At 37.7% G+C, this 15170-nt stretch overlaps 1 protein-coding gene across 2 annotated transcripts in view; it reads right to left on the bottom strand.

Moving 5' to 3' along the window:
• USP33 (ubiquitin specific peptidase 33) overlaps positions 1 to 15170 on the bottom strand; it is a 71961-nt gene that overhangs the window by 28139 nt on the left and 28652 nt on the right. For both annotated transcript variants that reach the window (XM_060089982.1, XM_060089981.1), the window contains exons 2-8: positions 8621 to 8752; positions 8362 to 8415; positions 7872 to 7934; positions 6590 to 6742; positions 3552 to 3654; positions 2734 to 2803; positions 889 to 1002 (exon numbers count right to left, since the gene is read on the bottom strand). In XM_060089982.1, the coding sequence (XP_059945965.1) occupies positions 889 to 1002; positions 2734 to 2803; positions 3552 to 3654; positions 6590 to 6742; positions 7872 to 7934; positions 8362 to 8415; positions 8621 to 8701 (638 nt within the window). In that variant the 5' untranslated portion in view covers positions 8702 to 8752. The remainder of the gene's footprint in view (positions 1 to 888; positions 1003 to 2733; positions 2804 to 3551; positions 3655 to 6589; positions 6743 to 7871; positions 7935 to 8361; positions 8416 to 8620; positions 8753 to 15170) is intronic.

A 15170-nucleotide genomic window follows, 5' to 3' on the forward strand; every position in this document is an offset into this window, starting at 1 on the left:
TAAATAAAAATTTTAAACCAGCCATCAAATACTCATGCAAACAAAAATGAAAAGTAAACCAGATGCAAGATTTAATCACTTAAAATTCTGTACTATAACACTTCTGAAGTTTAGTAAACTTCCAAGAATATTAAGTTTATAGTTTTAGGGCAAAGAAGCTTAAACATAGCAGTTAAGGATTAGTTCTAGCTATGCAGTAAGGAACTTAGAAACATTAGAACCCTTGGCAGCAACGGGTAATACTCAATAGGGATAAATGACAAGAGAGAATTCTGTCTCTTGAATATTAGAAATGTGAATGACATATACCTTCACATTCCAAAATAATTCATTGAAACAATCTTTTCCTAGCATACTGAAATGACAGTAATAACAAATTTTTAACTCAAGAGATACTCTTTAGTAGGGAGTCAAATATCTCAAAGAAAACTGAAGCACTTAGGAATATAAGAACATGAAAGCTTTGGTGATTGTTTTCTTAGGAGAAAGGCTGGGCAGTTCTTAGGAACCATTAAATGCAACTTTCTGAATAGTTCTAATACAAAATATTACAGCAAACAATTATTTTTCTAATGCTACACTTAGAGCAAATAAACATAAGCAGAAAAATAAACATTCATATATGCCTCTATGGTCTGATTTTAGCATTGTGAGAATGCCTACTCCTGAATTAAAAATCAAGTGTCAGTAACAGCAGCTTTAACAGTTCAACATTTTATCTCCAGTCCAGATATTTCATTTGGATGTTCATTTTCAAATATAACATGCCCAAAACTGAATGTCTCAAATTTGTCTACTTTTTATAGCTCTATAAATGCACCTGCAAATGTTTAATATTTATGATGTTCATTTAAAAATATAATGAAAATAAACATATTAAGTACATACCTGCTTTTATGCCACAGCTCTGTCATCAGTTTGAGATAACTTTTACAAATAGCTGGTTTCTTATCTGTTCGGGCTAGTCCTCCACAATGAAGAAAAAATTGTGTCAAAGGTGGGCTAGTTTAAAAAAAAGATGTTAAAAAAAAAAAGTTAGAGTGCAGTCACAGCTTAATACTCATTGACTTCTAGTCATTCAATGAATTGACAGTACATAGAGCCCTGTATCTGTTACTTCTTTGCTCCCTTTTACAGCTTCACATTCTTTCCTTCATTATCTTGCTCGACCCATCAAATCAGATTTGACCCACCACATCAGAGTCCTCAATGCTGCCAAATCCAGTAAACACCTTTCATTTCCCCCGTAGCAGCATTTGTCACAGGTGGTTTACCCCCTTCTCTTAACCAATGTAATGCACTTTTTTACTTTTCTTCTTGACCTCTCTGGTAACTCTTTTCCCTCTTTATTGTTTTTTCTGCTCTTACCAGGTATCTAACTATCAGGGTTCCTCAGGACTTGATCCTATGACTTTTCATCTCTTCCCTGGGTGATCATCTGCAGAACATTCCATACTGTACCTACCTACTTTACAGGACTATAATTAAGAAAAAAAACCTAATTGCTTTATTAGAGACTTTCCACCTACAGAAAAATATAAAATATTTTCCTAGGACCTCTGAACTAAAAGTGATTTGAGGAATTAATTAGTTCAAGCTCCTCATTTTCTAAATGTAAAAACAAGTAACTTCCTCAAAGACATACAACCACCTAGGGTCTGAGCCAGGACCAGCAGTCTTAGGAAACTATAGGCACGGTCAAAGCAACCCCATTGGGACAACAATGGATTATGTCCCAACTCAGTTTCTTGCCTACTCTACCTTAAGAGTTACTCAGCAAGAAAGAGGAAATAACTTTTTCAGGAATATTTACACATTTAGGCTTTAGCTAATCCAGATAATTTTTTAAGTGGGGGCATTTCAGAAAAGGGGGGGAGGCAGCACTATGTGTTGAGAGGGGTGAGGGAAGAGGTACAGCAAGGATTTAATGGGATCCTGTTGGCTAGGGGAATTGAATATAATTGTCACCTTTTTCCCATATTACTATTAATGTATATTTTTCTTTTCTCTTCTCACTCCTTTTTTCTGAGTGTACTACAGCAGCACGGTTTTCTGCTCCAAGAGTAACTCTATTATTTTTTTTTTATAATTTTATTTTATTTATTTATTTTTGGCTGCACTGGGTCTTTGTTGCTGTGCACGGGCTTTCTCTCGTTGCAGTGAGTGGGGCTACTCTTCGTTGCAGTGTGCGGGCTTCTCACTGAGGTGGCTTCCCTTGTTGCGGAGCACAGGCTCTAGCCTCGCAGGCTTCAGTAGCTGCGGCACATGCGCAGGCTCAGTAGTTGTGGCTCATGGGCTCTGGAGCACAGGCTCAGTAGTTGTGGTACACAGGCTCAGTAGTTGTGGCGCACGGGCTTAGTTGCTCCATGGCATGTGGGATCTTCCCAGACCAGGGATCAAACCCGTGTCCCCTGCCTTGGCAGGTGGATTCCTAACCACTGCACCAACAGGGAAGTCCTCCAAGAGTAACTTTAAAAAACTATACTGGGCTTCCCTGGTGGCGCAGTGGTTGAGAGTCCGCCTGCCGATGCAGGGGACACGGGTTCATGCCCCAGTCTGGGAAGATCCCACATGCCGTGGAGCGGCTGGGCCCGTGAGCCATGGCCGCTGAGCCTGTGCATCTGGAGCCTGTGCTCCGCAACGGGAGAGGCCACAACAGTGAGAGGCCCGCGTACCGCAAAAAAAACAAAAACAAAAAAAAACTATACTAACAAAATTAATTTCTCTACTTACCAATTGGAAAGAGCCTGCAAAGCAGCATTCATATAACAAGTATTTCCAATATTTTTCAAACCTGTAAGACCTATTAGGAAAAATTATAAGTTATGTCATCATTCAATAATGCAATGACTCAATTTTGTGAGTGTTCGCTGAATATGTAACTAGGTAATTATTACGGTTCCCAAGCTATGTTAAGGAAATACAAAATACATTATAGGAATACAAACAGCAACTTGAATAACTCAAAGAGGTCAGACTTACACCAAAGTGTTAATATTCAGAAAATTATTTAAATATATCCTTAAAGGGTTAAGATTCCCTTACATCAACTATAAAACAGAAAAGTCTGTACTAAACTATACAGATAGTTTATACTAACAACTGTGGGCTTTAGTAAAGTGATGCCAGAGAAACGAAGCATCAAAGTTGTCAGTTTGATTTTTCACAGATACAATTTTACTAGGTCAAATTTCAGAATTTTTTTTTAAATACAATTACTTTATTGATTTCTTACAATCAAATACTGCCAACTAACATTACTTCCACTCATGCATCATTAAAAACAAAAGGATATTTCCTTGGTATTTTCAAGTTATGCATAATACAATAAATAAACAAAAAAAAGTTAGAACTTAAAAATGTACCCTGATTATGTAAACTGATAATTTTTTTTAAAAAAGCATAAGCATAACCAATAATCTGATTCCTAGAATTTTTTTTTGTAATTATCTTCTGATCATCTCTAGATTTTGAAATTTTCACATGATACAATTTCCTAAAGAAATGGACAGTAGCATACAAAGGAGTGTTATACAGGAGAATTATTTTACCTCTTGCCTTAAGTTCATCTTCTTCTTCCACTTCTATGTCCAGATCATCAAATACAGCAACCAGAGGAGTTTTTAATGTTGTGTTACTGGGTATTTTAAAATCCTTGATAACAGAAAAGATAGCAGGCTTGAACAAATCCTTAGGTCAAAATTTTTTTTTAATTTGTTCGCAGCTTATCTCTAGACTTCTACAATCTCTCCTGATACTTGTTACTAAAGTTATTTTGCATCCTTTTATGCGTATGAAATAGTTTTAAATATTTTTTAAAATTCCAATATTAATTCCTGAGAATTGGATTAACTCAAGAGGTTGCAACTGGTGACTTGGTCAAATGTTAGTCCACAGTGTTTTAAAAAAAAGGACAAAAACTGAAACAAAAGCAAAACTTTGAGCTAATATTTTAAAAATTGGGTGAGCTCACATAAAAATCAAATTCTGCAAGTTCTCTTCTAATAGCAGAAGATCAAAGTACACCGAACCCATTTAGCAACCATCAGTGGGAGGAGGAAACTCAACAGCAGAATGTACTTGGCACGTGCTCTGGTTCTCCAACTTATTACAGCTTATTTCTCTTCTTCAAGGCATGCATATATGTACTTATACCCACCCACTTTATACATTTACTTTACCTTCCTGGAATCTGTAGATACTAGATATTTGGGTAGGCCCCACATTCTCACTTTGGTGTATTGAAATACAGAGAAGTAGAGCAGCTTTAAAAAAAAATCATTCAGGGCTTCCCTGGTGGCACAGTGGTTGAGAGTCCGCCTACCAATGCAGGGGACACGGGTTCGTGCCCCAGTCCGGGAGGATCCCACATGCTGCCGCGGAGCGGCTGGGCCTGTGAGCCATGGCCGCTGAGCCTGCGCGTCCGGAGCCTGTGCTCCGCAACGGGAGAGGCCACAATAGTGAGAGGCCCGCGTACCGCAAAAAAAAAAAATCATTCAAAATCTTACCTCCTACAAAATTGTTTGAAAAATCTTAATGACATTTGAATGGTTTCCAATACTGTTATTCTATAATTAATGTTCTGATGAACTGGGTTCAAACAGCCTGTAAATTTTATACTGCTAAAAAAATCTGTACAAATAACTTTTTTTTTCTTCTGAGTAATTTCTTCAACAATGGGATCATCAGGAAGTTGTATGAAATTAAATTCATGCCTTTTATGTGTTATAAATATAACTCACCAGAAAATTATTTACAAGCTATCAGAAAAGTATCAGTATACTTATTCAACCAGATTCAGCATTCACTAAGAGTTTGCAATCATAATCTATTTGGGCAGAAATGGCAGATAGCTGTTTTAACTTACTTTTCTTTAGTCACTGATGATTATTTTCTCGATGTGTTTTAATTTGTATTTCTTTCTTTTTCTTTTTTCTTTTTTTTTTTTTGCGGTACGCGGGCCTCTCACTGTTGTGGCCTCTCTCGTTGTGGAGCACAGGCTCCGGGCGCGCAGGCTCAGTGGCCATGGCTCATGGGCCCAGCCGCTCCGCGGCATGTGGGATCTTCCTGGAACGGGGCATGAACCTGCGTCCCCTGCATCGGCAGGTGGACTCTCAACCTCTGCGCCACCAGGGAAGCCCTAATTTGTATTTCTTCTTTGTGAACTATCTGTACTTATTCTTTAGATTATTATAAATTGTTATCAGTTCCTCATGTGATTAAACTTTTAATTACCACATTTTTGTTAATAGTGTTAGAGGGTTCAGGCAAACTTATTTTCAAACTACCATGGCATTCAAAAAAACCCCAAAAAAACATTTTTGAATGACAAATAGGTATCAGGAGAAACAGTAATGATGGTAACTTATGAACTAGAGTTATTCAACTATGAAACTAGAAATGCAACAAGTATACCTTGTCTAAAATCTAGTCACTTTAAGTTATATAATGTGTGAGGCAAGCAAATTTACTCTCACAAATATCTACCATCAGAATGTGATACAAAGATACAACACAAAAAATCTTAAGAACTGGTATCAAAGAACACAATTATAGAAATACAATGTGATTTCTATAACACAGAAGGAAAAAACTCACTGATGTGTTAATTAAAACATACAGACCAAATGATGATAGGACGTCAACTATTCTTATTTTTTTCATTCCTTTTCCTATTTTTTCTTTCTTTTTTTTTTTTGGCCACACCGTGTGGCAGGTGGGATCTTAGTTCCCCAACTAGGGATCGAACCCGTGCGCCCTGCAGTGGAAGCGTGGAGTCTTACCCACTGGAGGGCAGGGAAATCCCTCCCTTTCCTATTTTTTTATATGACTAGAAAAGTCTCAATATTAAGTGACCAATCTTTGCAAGCTTACCCATCTTTTGTAACCAAACACTGATGTTAAGCTTTAATGTATTCTATCTGGTTTTCAATAAATTAGTAAAATGTTTACAGTAATATACATGGGAGTGAAGCAGGGAGGGAAATGAGGAAAAGAGAGCTGAATTAGGGCCTATCAAAGAAGGCCCATCACCTCTCCTAGAATCAGACTGACTAGAAAAAGAAACACTATTTAAACCAGCTGTTTGTTTTTTTTTTTTTTTTTTTTTTTTTTTTTGCGGTATGCGGGCCTCTCACTCTTGTGGCCTCCCCCGTTGCGGAGCACAGGCTCCGGACGCGCAGGCTCCGGACGCACAGGCTCAGCAGCCATGGCTCACGGGCCCAGCCGCTCCGCGGCATATGGGATCCTCCCAGACCGGGGCACGAACCCGTATCCCCTGCATCGGCAGGCGGACTCTCAACCACTTGCGCCACCAGGGAGGCCCAACCAGCTGTTTTTTTAAGTTTTTAAAACACATCAGGTGCTTTTCCATCTTCAGACAGGTGTGGGCTTCAATTTCACTCTAATCCATCACTCTACAAAAGAACAAAGGCCAGCTTCGGTGTTTCATTTGAGGAAAAAAGGCACATTATGGAAATTTTTTAAAGTACAAGTGAAGTAAGGCTCTTAGATTTCAGCTACATGACAAATTCTGAAATTATTACCTGAAAATATTTGATATGTTAATTACACAGATTTAGATTATTACCTGGACACTATTTTCTTGTGTTTGGTGAAGTGGTTTTACATGAGGTAATGAAGGCTGAGTTCCTAATTTTCTATCCAAAAATACTTCTTTGCTGCAAGCATAACACCATACTCGAAGAGTGGTAAGGTTCACAGTTAAATAATGCTTTGTCTCCTGTATAATTTCATGTGAGAGAGAGAGAAGAGGAGCCAAAATTATAGCTGAAAACCTTTCAGAGATCATAGAAGATAAACTGTTGGCCTTTGATGAATAACAGTATACTCAAAAGAGAAAATTTAAACTGGAGCACCAAAAAACCATTTTTTAGATAAATTGCTAATGCACAGTGAATAGTAACAATATCTAAGCCTACTCCAAAAGTTATTCTATTGTCATTTTTCACCACTATTCATTATAAAGATAAACACAAGAGTTATTATAAGACTATGCTTTTCAGTTAGCACTAATACAAGAAAATTGACAATAGCACAGTTAACTGTTCCAGGAGATCAGAATGGCAAAAGAATATAAATGACATGAATCAAAGCACAAAACAGCTCAAGCGAAAGTGAATATGATCTTGGATATATGAAACTCCAGCCCTTCTCAACTAGAGTTTTGCAAGAGGATAATGCCCTATAGACAATGATCTGAGTAACTATTTTCTCAATTCTCCCAAGAATGGTACATAGTACCACCATTCTAGGTGCACCAAAGAGAAGTAAATTAACTATGTACCATGATGCCTGAGAGCCTTAATTAATTCTCTTGAGGAACTGGTTGAGAACAGTTAATGCTGTAGAGATAAATATGAACAAGACACTTCATTCTCAAGAAAATGTATAGTTTAGAATGGGAGCTCTATCTAATCTGTAAAAGAAGCATGCCAGAATTACACACAAGCACCAAACAACCAGGGTGACGTAGAAACGGGACTCCAGTAAGGAGGATGTAAAGAAAAAGGTATATGAGTTGAGACTTGAAGTCAGTCAGGCCCTGGCATAGCCTAGGCTTCTATTCTTGACTTCAACTTACATATCCTACTAATATCTTCAGCTACCACCTCCATACATCTGGAGGTACGTTTCTTAAATCACTACTCTCTTAATTACAACCTCTTTCTAATATTGATCTTAGCAATTCCCCTCCCCACCTTTTTATAAGCTAAGATTTAACTCGCTTATTAAAAAAAAAAAGAAAAATGGACAAAATTTTGAATTACAACTTAATGCTGTATTTGCTTTCCCTTTCCTTCAGGCTCTCTTTAAAAAACATCTTGCACGAAATTTTTCTACATACATACCTGAGAATGTATGGTGCTATGATCTACTTGTGATTCACCACAGCCAACATATGAACATCTATTCTATAAATAATTATATAAAAAGGAAAATTAGGTATTTTATAACATGTAAGTTTAAAATAATAGCATTACAATTACATTTACAATGAAGTTCTGATCACATGGTTTAACGGAAAGATTAAATGACTTCCCAAGTCAGTTATTTTAACCAAAAGGTACTAGGCACAAAAGAATATAACCAGAATATTTCTAAGCTAAAAGATATGTCTCCACTAATAAAAGGTGAGGGTAAAATATTTTAGTGATTTACCAAACTCTGCAAAAAGCACTGTAAGTTAAAGCCCAAAGTTTAAAGTTTAATTTTATAATCGATAATGATCTTCTTAATGTTCATTTATAAAGTCCTCTAAGTGCCAAAAAAAATCTTCTAGTTAACCTTATTCAGATATAAATTTTTATAACAAACTTTTGAGAAGAAACATACACATACCTCCAGACACGCCCAAAGGTTTGGTCCTCTGACTTTACAATCCTGACAAGAACCCTATGGAAGGAAAATCACACAGACAACATTACCATTACATAAATACAGCCAAATATATACATTCACTAATATCATATATAAAAAAATTGGACTCATGAACATAGAATATTGTAGTAATCTACAGAAAACACATATTTGGGAGAAAAACGAATATGATTTTTTAAAGGATTTTTTTTTAAGGAAGAAAAAAAGCCCTCTTTCTTACATGAGATTTTTGTATTAAATCTTCTTTAGTTATTTCACCAACTGAATCCAAATGCGGACAATGACCTCGAAAAGCTGACATTTTGTTAGAAATGTTTTCCTGTTTCTCAAAGCTTTCCAAATGAGGTAATACCTACAGAAAAATTGACCAGAAAAGTCAATTTTAAAAGTGCTAATATATTAAAAATTATTAAAAGATAAAACAAGACACGTACATGTTTATAAGTTTGCCCTACAGAAGTATATATTTTCAAATACATCTAGGGTACTTTCACAATTGAAGTTAATTTCAACATTGGAAGTTTCTCTACTAATAAATAATCATTTTATTAAAATTGATACCTATGAGTCAGTGTAAGTTTGTTTCTCCATTACTTTTGCTGCTTTTTCCCCCTTCTCCCATTTCACTTTTTAGAGGTAAATAAAAGGGAAAAAAATTCAGGTTATTTAATTTAAGTATTTTTATCCCCTCTTATTTCTCGTTTAAAAAGATTAACCCTTAGGCTAGAATTGGAATTGAAAAGAAAAAGAATTCAAATGGAAACCTTCATTTTCACACTAGCAACAGCCCACTGATGATATACATGTAATAGTTTGGTATCCTAGCAATAAACCAGCATAGTCACTCTATATCAGAGTTTCTCAACCCTGGCACCACAGACACTTCAGGCCAGATAATTCTCTCTTGTGGAGGGCTGTCCTGTACGTTGTAAGATATTTAGCAACATTTCTTCTTCTACCCACTAGATGCCAGAACACCCTCACTACTACCACTCCGAGCTCTGACAACCAATGTCATTAGACAGTGCAAAATTATGTCCTCTGGGGACAAAGTCATCCCAGGTTGAGAATCACATTATCATATGATTCTTCCAACAACACTGAGATAGGTACCATTATTATCTTCATCTGCATGTAAGGCTAATAAGAGAAGAAAACCTGAGTTCACATTGTTAACATAGGATTCAAACTAGGATTTGAATCCACCTGTATATCTCATGGGTAAGAGCCAAGGACTCTAAAGTCAAATAGACCTGAGGATACCAGTAAGTGCTGAATGTCGTACTCCTACCGTAAGGATTAAATGAGGTAGTACATGTCACGTGTGTCGCGTGTGTATACTACACATACACATAAAACTTTATTAGGCACTCTGCATCATCCCTTGAGGTTTTTTTATCTGACCAGTAAAGGTCTCAGACCTCCCTCCCCTATGAGACAACCAGTTTAAGACTGAGGTAGTTTCCCAAATCAATAAGTTTCCTAATATTCTTCAGGAGTTTCCTCAATTCCATTAAAGTAAACAGAAGGCAAAGTATTTTGCAATCCCAGTGAACTTAATTTCCTCCAAGACATCACAATGTACCGTAAGGTCACTAAATTTTATCTACCTGTACTTTAAATCTTATGAATCATAGAGCAAACTTATACACTGCATTCAATGCCCAGATTATCTTACGAATGGTTTAAGTGAGTGATTTCCAAGTAAACGTCTCAAGTCTAACTCAGTTAAGGATTTCTAGGTCTTCTTTGGACTGTACATTCTACCCATCTATCTATCTATCTATCAGCTGTGTTGGGTCTTCGTTGCTGCACACGGGCTTTCTCTAGTTGCAGAGAGTGGGGGCTCTCTTCGTTGCGGTGCGCAAACTTCTCAATGCAGTGGCTTCTCTTATTGTGGAGCACGGGCTGTAGGCACGTGGGTTTCAATAGTTGCAGCACAGGAGCTCAGTAGTTGTGGCTTGTGGGCTCTAGAGCGCAAGCTCAGTAGCTATGGCGCACGGGCTTAGTTGCTCCGCAGCATGTGGGATCTTCCCAGACCAGGGATCGAACCCGTGTCCCCTGCACTAGCAGGCGGATTGTTAACCACTGCGCCACCAGGGGAAGTCCCAGGTTGTACATTCTTAATAACAGGGCATTTCATGAACTTTCATTCATCTTTGGGGTTTGAGAACATTATTTGGGAAAAAGTTAAGAAACTTTCTAGGAAAGAATAAACAATTATAAATGTGCTGAAATATTAACACATTAGAAGACATATTAAATAAAAAGGTTCTATCAGATCAAATCAAATGATAAGTCCAATATTATACTGCAACCTACAAAATACAACAGGAATAACGCTGGGGTTGATATTGAATAAGTCATTATTTATAAATACCACATTAATATGTAATATTACATAAGCCATGCTCCTGACTTTCAGAGCATGAAGTTAAACTTAAAATAATTGTTAATATTTTCCATTTTTTATTTATGCAGGGAGGAGGGTTTCCCACCCACCTCTCACTTCCTTTTGTAATTAGATATCTTTTCCCTCTTATCCAATTACTCCCACTTGCAACAATAATGGAGTGACACAGACCAGATTTCCCCTCTCAAATAAGTAAGAAACCAGACCAAAAAATATAAAATAATGGTTTTCAGACACAGACACTGGACAACAGGCACTGCAGAATACTGATCCATAAGAAGATAAAAACAAGGTGACTGCCCCAACTTACTGCCTGGAGAGAATTTCCTTCTAGGCCACAGTACAGGTAGAAGAAAACCCAAACAGATTTTGGTGATCTCTCTAAGTTGAAGAGACAGAGTTGAAAATTCAGGGAGGCCAAGGTGAGTAATAGACAGTAAAGAACTGAATAGAGAGCAAGTGAACTCTGGAGATTCGTAAAGGGCTACCATTATGTTTTCAACCAGTACTGATGAGCATGTGCCTGTGATTAAACTACCCTAAGAAGGGGAAAGAACTACTGGAAAGGAGCAGGTAGAACAATTCTCAAAGCCAACCCAGGTCTGTCTGTGTTTCCACCAGCCAGAGTTGAAAGATTTCACAATACAGAGGGAACAAAATAGCATACTCAGAAGGGTATTGCCTTAGTATTGGGAAAAAATTATCCCTAGAAGAAAGACTACTTTGGTTCTGCCTTCAAAAAGTTCAAAAGAGAGCATTACAGGGTCAAACTGTTCCCAAGGAATTTAACTGTGTCCCAGAAAAAAAAATGAAGAACATTTAAAGGAATGAAAACAACCAGCACCCAACAAGGTAAAAATCAAATGCCTGGCATCCAATCAAAAACTATAAGATATACAGGGGCTTCCCTGGCAGCACCGTGGTTAAGAATCTGCCTGCCAGTGCAGGGGACACAGGTTCGAGTCCTGGTCCGGGAAGATCCCACATGCCGTGGAGCAACTAAGACCGTGCGCCACAACTACAGAGCCTGTGCTCTAGAGCCTGCAAGCCACAACTAATGAGCCCACGTGCCACAACTTCTGAAGCCCACACACCTAGAGCCCATGCTCCACAACAAGAGAAGCCACAACAATGAGAAGCCCGTGCACCACTACAAAGAGTAGTCCCCACTCGCCACAACTAGAGAAAGCCCGCACACAGCAACAAAGACCCAATGCAGCCAAAAATAAACAAATAAATTAATTAATTTTAAAAAATTATAAGATATACAATGAAGGAAAATCTGACCCTCAGTGGGGAAGAAAAACTAAGGGACCCAGACATAAGATAGATGATAGAATAAAGGATACAAATGATAAGGAGAGACATGAAAGATAGGAAAAAAAGAAAAAAGAAAGACCCAAATCAAGTATCTAGATGTTAAAAAAAAAAAAAAATCTGAGGTGAAAAATACAATGGATGAGATTAAGAGTAGATAAGACAAGAGGCAAAAGAATAATGAACTTGAAGACACAGCAAAAGAAACTATGGGGCTTCCCTGGTGGCGCAGTGGTTGGGAGTCCACCTGCCAATGCCGGGGACACGGGTTCGTGCCCTGGTCCGGGAAGATCCCACATGCCGCAGAGCGGCTGGGCCCGGAGCCATGGCCGCTGAGCCTGCGCGTCCGGAGCCTCTGCTCCGCAACGGGAGAAGCCACAGCAGTGAGAGGCCCGCGTACCGCAAAGGAAAACAAAAAACAAAAACAACAACAACAACAAAAAAGAAACTATGAGACACAAAGATGGAGAAAATTAAACAAGAGCCTCACTCAGCTAGATGGAAAAGTCTGAACAGGATGAAAACTAAAAAACCTACAAATTGAAGCAACACAAGGTATAAGAACAAATAAAACCACAGCATATCAAAAACAAGTTGCTTAAAACCAGTAACAGGACAGACGTCTTAAAAGCAGCCCCAAAAGACCCATAATGTATACTAGAAACAACATAAGCTGGAAGGCAGAGGAGCAACATCTTTACAGTTTACTGAAGGAACACTGTCAACCAAGAACTCCATAACTAGGAAAATATCTTTCAAAAACAAAGGCAAAATAAAGACTGCATTAGACATAATAAAGCTGAAAGAATTTATCACCAGCATACCTGCACTATAAAACCTGTAGGTATGCTTTAATAATTTTCCATATAAATCATACACAAATACAGATACAGAGATATACATGGCCATCTTTTTTGTCAATAATATTTTATTTTTTCAATAATATTTTAAAAGATAGCCATTTATGTCAAAATTTTCATGGATACATATGAAATGCATTCACACATGGATGCATGCATTCAATCAATTCTAATAATAGACTTCCACTTTGCTTCCATATTCTGCCACTAAAAAATCCATGTAAACATAACGGGTGGGCCATTATATTTGTATACATGGGCCAATTTATAAAAATAGATTTTACAATATTACTTTCCAAAAATGCTATAACAATTCACATTTCCATTCATAAGGGAATACCATTTTCTGCACATCAACACCATTTTCTATACTAGTAAAGGTATTACTGGCTTTTTTTTTTTTAACTGTTGTCATTTGATGGGTATGCTGTTATATTTCACTAGTATTTAATTTGCATTGCCTTGACGTGCCTGGCTAGCTCAGTCAGTGGAGCATGAGACTCTAATTTGCATTACCTTGACAACCTGTGAGACTGTCTTTTCATGAATTTTATAGCCTCCTAGATTTGTTATTTTATTTAATGGCTCTTTAAATCTTTGCCCTTTTTACAATTGGGTTGATAGCCTCTTCTTGTAAACAGAATCCTGTCTTCTATACTGCAACCATTTTTCAAACTTACTATTATCTATTAAGTTTTTAATTTTTAATTTTGATGAAATACACATAAGTTTATCATCCTAACCAATTTTTTTTTTTTGCGGTACACAGGTCTCTCACTGTTGTGGCCTCCCCCGTTGCGGAGCACAGGCTCCAGACGCGCAGGCTCAGCGGCCATGGCTCACGGGCCTAGCCGCTCCGCGGCATGTGGGATCTTCCCGGACCAGGGCACGAACCCGTGTCCCCTGCATCGGCAGGCGGACTCTCAACCACTGCACCACCAGGGAAGCCCATCCTAACCATTTTTAAATGTACAGTTCAGTAGCATTAAGTATACTCACATTGTTGGGCAATCAATCTCCAGAACTCATCTCATCTTGAAAAAGTGAAACTCCACAGCATTACACAGCAAGTCTCCATTCCCCCTCCCAACAACCACTGGCAACCACCATTTCACTTTTTGTCTCTACAAATTTGACTAGTCAGGGTACTTCGCAAGTGAAATAGAGTATTTTGTTTATGACTTATTGTACTTAGCATAATGTCCTCAAAGTTCATTGATTTTATAGCTTGGGCCAGAATTTCCTTCCTTTTCCTGACTGAATAACATTCAATTGCGGTGATATCTCACTGTGGTTTTGATTTGCATTTTTGCAATTAGTAATGTTGAGCATCTTTTCATGTGCTTGTTAGGCATTTATTTATATACCTTCTTTGGAGAAAAGTCTATTCAAGTCTATTCAATTGCCCAACTTCAGCCATTTTTTTAATTGAGTTGTTTGCTTTTTTGTTGTTGAGTTGTAGAAGTCCTTTATATACTCTGCATATTTAACTCCTTATCAGATACACGATTTGCAAATATTTTCGCCCATTCCATAGGTGGCCTTTTCACTCTGTTGACTGTGCCCTTTGATGGACAGAAGTTTCTAACTGATATAATCCAAGTTATTTATTTACTTTTGTGACCTGTGCTTTTAGTGTCATATCCAGGAAGTCGCTGCCAAATCCAATGTCAAAGTTCCCCCCTCTATGTTTTCTTCTAAGAGTTTTAGTTCTTATGTTTAGGCCTTTGACCCACTAAAGTCAATTTTTGTATGTTTGTGTAAGGTAGGGATCCAATGTCATATTTTTGCATATGGATATACAGTTTGCTCAATACCCTTTCTTGAAAAGACTGTTTTTTCTCCCACTGAATGGTCTTGGCACTCTTGGCAAAAAACATTTGACCAGGGGATACTTTACTAAGATGGTGAAGTAGGCAGACACTGAGCTCACCTCCTTCCACACACACACAAAAGTTACAACTATTTACAGAGTAACTATCTATGAGAATGACCTGAAGACTAGCAGAAAAGATTTTCCAGAACTAAAGATATGAAGAAGGAACCATGAAATAGATAGAAGGAGCAGAGATGCAATATAGTCAAGACCCACACGCCTGAGTAGGCAACCCACAAACAGGAGAATAATCACAAGTGCAGGGAATTCCCTGGTGGTCCAGTGGTTAAGAATCCACCTTCCA

Source organism: Mesoplodon densirostris, chromosome 2, assembly GCF_025265405.1.
Source record: "Mesoplodon densirostris isolate mMesDen1 chromosome 2, mMesDen1 primary haplotype, whole genome shotgun sequence".
Taxonomy (NCBI): domain Eukaryota; kingdom Metazoa; phylum Chordata; class Mammalia; order Artiodactyla; family Ziphiidae; genus Mesoplodon; species Mesoplodon densirostris.